This window comes from Phalaenopsis equestris, unplaced genomic scaffold, assembly GCF_001263595.1.
Source record: "Phalaenopsis equestris unplaced genomic scaffold, ASM126359v1 Scaffold000002, whole genome shotgun sequence".
In the NCBI taxonomy this organism is placed as follows: Eukaryota; Viridiplantae; Streptophyta; class Magnoliopsida; order Asparagales; family Orchidaceae; genus Phalaenopsis; species Phalaenopsis equestris.
In genome coordinates, this window is record NW_018164444.1 from 3,721,342 (window position 1) to 3,726,581 (window position 5,240).

The 5,240-nt window shown below is 33.0% G+C and overlaps 1 protein-coding gene across 1 annotated transcript in view; it reads right to left on the reverse strand.

The window, feature by feature from the left end:
- Positions 1-2,955: 2,955 nt before the first annotated feature.
- Positions 2,956-5,240, reverse strand: part of LOC110038125 (U1 small nuclear ribonucleoprotein A) — a 62,214-nt gene continuing 59,929 nt past the window's right edge. Inside the window, exon 5 of the mRNA XM_020742897.1 lies at positions 2,956-3,439. Within this exon, the coding sequence (XP_020598556.1) occupies positions 3,152-3,439 (288 nt within the window). The 3' untranslated portion in view covers positions 2,956-3,151. The remainder of the gene's footprint in view (positions 3,440-5,240) is intronic.

Below are 5,240 nucleotides of genomic sequence, written 5' to 3' on the forward strand. Positions count from 1 at the left end.
TATATATATATATAAGTGTCATTTTCTCCCTCAATAATTACAATTAAACTAATATTAAACTATTCCCCATCCATTGTTATCGTCGCCATCACATTGTCCAACCCATTCTGAAGTAGAGAGATAGATGTAATATATATATATAGATAGATGGATGGATAGATAGGAAATTATTATAGAAAAGAGAACCGAACAGAGAATTGAATAGAATGCGTCTCCAACTCGAGTGAGAAATTAAAGAAAATTAGAGAGAAAATATTGCATTAATGTTATCACTGTAGGAAGACTTGATCAACACATGAGTGATCAGAATTAATCAAAGGTTTTAATAAAAAACACTTCAAGTTCTCATTCGTGTGATGCTCTTCATACGTCTCTTGCAACTAGAATAAATCTACAATTGTAGATTAAGGGAGATGAGATCAACAAAGAATAAGGAAAGTTTAGACAAAAGAGATCAACAATAACAAGAACAAGTATTTATCCCAGCGAGTGGTGAAAGACAGAAGAGACCGTTGATTTTAAATCCGGCGGTTGTAGATTCAGTAAAAGTGAAATTAAAAATAAAAAAGAAAAGAAAACAGAAGTTGCAGTTTATTAAGATCCGAAATTTGGTGATGAGTAGAGAGTTGAGTTATGGCAAGGAGATAAAAAAATATTTTTAATATTTTAAAAAACATTCATTATATTTTTTGAAATAATATCTGAAGATCTGTTAGTTAAGGTCGACTTAAATTTATCCTCTTAGATAAATATCAACCCCATAACTATAAGAATACATTTGATGACGCAACCCATGGCCGGTGCAGTTTGGGTCGACTACCTATTTTAACTAAGTAGATCAGGGATCATGACGACCCGGGATGACGGAACGAAGGGGTCTTGATCAAGTTTCATTTTCATTCCTCCATCATCCGTATTAAGCTTCAAGTGATAAGTTTTACAATTTAAAGTGTGTTGTTATTATATGTTGAATATACAATTATTAATGACTAAAAAGTGTTATTTCATTATCAAGAGAGATGTAATTAAACATATGGCTTTGCATCTATGAGAAACTTCGAACCACATATCAAAAAGTCGTCACAAAATATAGATGAAATCTCTGGGTAGTATATTATCTACAATCTAATCTGTCTTCTTAAAATTTGAACCTTCAAAGCTCACTCAACAAACAAAATTAAAAAATATGCATAGAGATAACGGGGTGCGAGCGAAATTTTCAAAGCTCACATGTCTGACCATTGATAAAAATGCAAATGATGAGGGAGTTAAAAATTTGTTTTGCAAGCAGGCAGAATGTGGACCTTTTGTATCTTTCTTCTGAAGAATATTATGTGATGTTAAAACCGGCGTGATAAACAAATCATTTAATTCAAAGGAAGTTTTGAAAAAAAATTATAAGGGCGGATAAAATTGACTTCCAGCAATTTGATTTTCTTCTAACAGATTCAGACAACTCTTACTTTTCTATATTTTCTTCTGACCTATGCAGGCATTTTTTTTTTTTGTTGAGCTTACTGTTGCACGTGTGCAATTATGGCTAAATAATGAATGATTGATTGGTAAGAGTTGCTAGTTGGGAGTCACTGATTGTAATTGATCTAAGAGATTATATTTGGACTTCTAACTCCTATAAATAGAGACCGGATGAGGAATAAAATTATCAAAAAAATAGTTGAGGAATTCTAAGGAGGCATAAGACTTTGGTTCATATAGGTGAGTTTTTTTTGTGTATATTAATTTTTATATTTTTAAGTAATTTTTAAAATAGTTGAGGAATCCATGTTGCCTTTTATAAGGCATAAGTTTAGAGTTGGTAATGGATATTATGGTTTTCTTTTATTTAATTAATAACATTATTCAAATCAGTCATTTGATCAACTAATTTCAATGCAAACATGTTATTCGCTTATCACACATCATTTCCACAACTCTTAAATTAACTCATAAATAATTTTAACATCATTAGTCTACATGAAAAGTACAATTGGGAGTGAAGATTTTATTTATTTATTTATGTAAATTCTTTGAAAGATGAGAAGTGGGAAATATTAGAGGCGGATCAAGCATAAGTTTTTAGGATTAGCAAAATAATCAAATGTCTTCTTTCTTACTTAGTAATAGGCCGAAAAATAAAGCGGGGGTTGAGAGAGGGTAAAATTATTAAATTATCTAAATAGAGAAATTGCAAATTCCTCCGGAGGATGGGATTTTATAATTATTTTATTTTTGAAAAGTATGTTTTTAAGGATATGTTCGATATAGCTTTTTAAGTGTAATTAATAATTAAATATTAATTGAGGATTAAATAGATAATTTTAGAGAACTATTAACTAATAAATTACAATTATGATAATTGTTTAATGATAAAAGAAAAGTTAGGATAATTTGTAATTATACTAATTTTAATACGTAAGGGAAAAATTAATAAGTTCATATGACTACTAATTATATATATTTATAAGAAACAATTGAAATAGAGATGAACGAACTCAAAATCTCAAGGTTTTATTCTGCCATAAATGCATATAGTTCTTTTATGTACTTCATAACTAATTTAATTAATTAGATTAATTTATTATTTTATGTTTTATTTTATTTTAATTTAAATATCTAAGCTGAACTTTGTTAATGAACAATAATAAAATACGATCTACAATTAACTTGTTTAACTATGAGTTGATATTTTTTTTCATTTATCATATTTAATTAATGAATGTTTTTTACTCTTAGCTTATGTAATATAGTAATTTATCATATATTTATTTCAATATTTTTAAATTCCTCAAAAAATATAAAAAATAGTTTCCTCTTGTCGCCTACGTGGCAGCAAAAAAAGATAAATAGCTCATTCATCAGCTTCAGTTGACCTTTCCCATACATCATAAAGAGGTCAACACATAAGCAAGCATTACTTCTTCCATATAATTAGTGCATTTATATGCAAATATGCTAAATTCACATTGATTGGAGTGCAATTGACTGACCAACAACCAGATTTAAATTTGAAAGGGAAAGGCGATGCTACAGGAGCACTAAACTGAAAATAAAAACTAAATCAAAAAATACAAGTAGAGAAGTTGTCATATAAAAAAAGATGAAACAGTATGCACTGTCACCCTGAATACATACTGCAAAGCTACACAGATCTCTACTTCTTTGCATAAGAGATGACCATCGGATTCTGAGCTGTCATCTTAAAACCCTGGAGAGCTTGCATGGAAACCGTAGACTGCATCTCATCTCCATACTCTACAAAAGCAATCCCAGGCTTTGCTTCAACCATTCGAACCTCTTTGAATCCTGGGTACTGACAGAAAAGCATTTGCAGCATCATTGGCGTGCATTCATGCGGAAGATTCTCAACGAACAAGATGTTGTTTGGTGGAGCAGGAGCCTCCGGAAGCTTGGCCCCTCCAGGATAAGACAACTGAGATATCTGCTATATTCAATGATTTTAATTACATGAGAAAATATTTCAAAAGAATAAAGAAATCAGAAGACAACACATTAAAATTGCCTAGATTCATATTTATTTCATTTCCACAAACAAAATAAAAATCACAGAAAATGGTATAGAAGGCCAAGAAATATGAACACAAGGATATTTGAAGCAAATTTATGGATGTAATTTTTACTCTCGATGTATAAATAGAGGCTGGTTCCAAATTATAGCTCAAATTAGATTGTAAGTTATAAAGATTCAAGAATATCATTGGCAAGAAAGAAGAATCAAAGTTTTGAAGATCCAGGCATGGAAGAACAATATAACCATGAGATGAAACTAGAACAGGAATCGAATGATTCATGATTGGAGTCATTAAAGGAAATTACAGGAAATATATAAAGAATAATACATCTAATGGAATTCGTTCCAAATCTAATGACATTTCAGATCTGTGAGTTGCATTAACCTAGGTAAAAGTAAAAGGTGGAAATCCTGAATTAGCTGCTCAAATCCAACTCCTAGAATCAATCAAGCAGATTTCTTGTTACCAGCATGCAGCCACCAGCCACCCACTAAACACAAGACTGCTGCCTTGCCAGCAAGGCCAACTACTAGCCGCTTTCTTGCCCTCCCAGTAAAGACAGTTGTTGCCGTTAAAGTAGCTCCAGTATGCCGAGCATCCGGTCAACCTGTTCGCCTCTAACAAGCTGCCGACTGCCATTCCTCTCCATGCTATCAGGCCCCTAGTTGGTGCACCAGCTCTTAATACCTAATGGGGATTGGATTCCATTTCTACATTCACGTAATACTTACTGTAAATAGATGAGACTAATTTCATCCTTATTTCTTCCCTTCTTTATGATGCTAGTTGTAATCTTATTGAGCAACCTTGTTGTCTTTCTATGTTAGCTGACCATATCTGCTAGTACGAAAAAATTGAATTGCACGCAAAAATAATACTAGAGCGACGCACAGATTTACGTGGTTCGGCAAATTTGATAACGTCCATGGAGCTACAGAGAATTTTATTTCTTCGAGGAATTACACCATCGAGCGCCTCGACGTTCACAAGAAAATTTCTATTTTCTTCTCCCTTCCTCTCTCTCCCTCTTCCTCTCTCTCTCTCTTAGAGGATCTAGCTTGGCCTTGCTTGGCTTGGTTTGGTTATAACAAGTCATAAGAGACTATTTATAGAAGCCAGGAGAGCATCAGATGGGAGATAGGTGACCAGTAGGTGGGATGTAGTAAGTGAATGGTAGGTGGAAAGGTAGGTGAGCGGTATGTCACGCTCCGCCATATTCGAGAAGTCATCAAGACGAAAATGAGATGGAAGATTCTAGAGAAAGTCAGGATATAAAGAGTCATCAAAGGGACTCTAGAAGATTCTGCCACATTCAGGAGAGAGCAAGAAGGAAAAGCTTTAAAGAGAATCTAAGAATAACCTAGAATGTTCTAGAGTTATGTATGTACATAAGAATAGTCTAAGAGATAGAATATTATATTGTAATCTAGAAACTTCTCTTGGACTTGGAATAGTCCCACATTGGCTAGATGAAAGGCCAAAGGCATTGAGGAGGCTATAAATAGGAGCTCCTCCCCTCATTTGTATTTACCCAAGCATTGAATCAAAACATTCTAGTATTCAAGTGCTAATTATTACTTTCTCTCTATTATTCTTCTTAAGAGTGTTTGGGGCTCATAAGTCCAGTGTTGTGAGGGGTAAGGCTGATTTAGTGCTAAGAAAGAGCGCTAAAGCCGCACGGGTGACTTGAGGAAAGTTAGTCCGTGACAG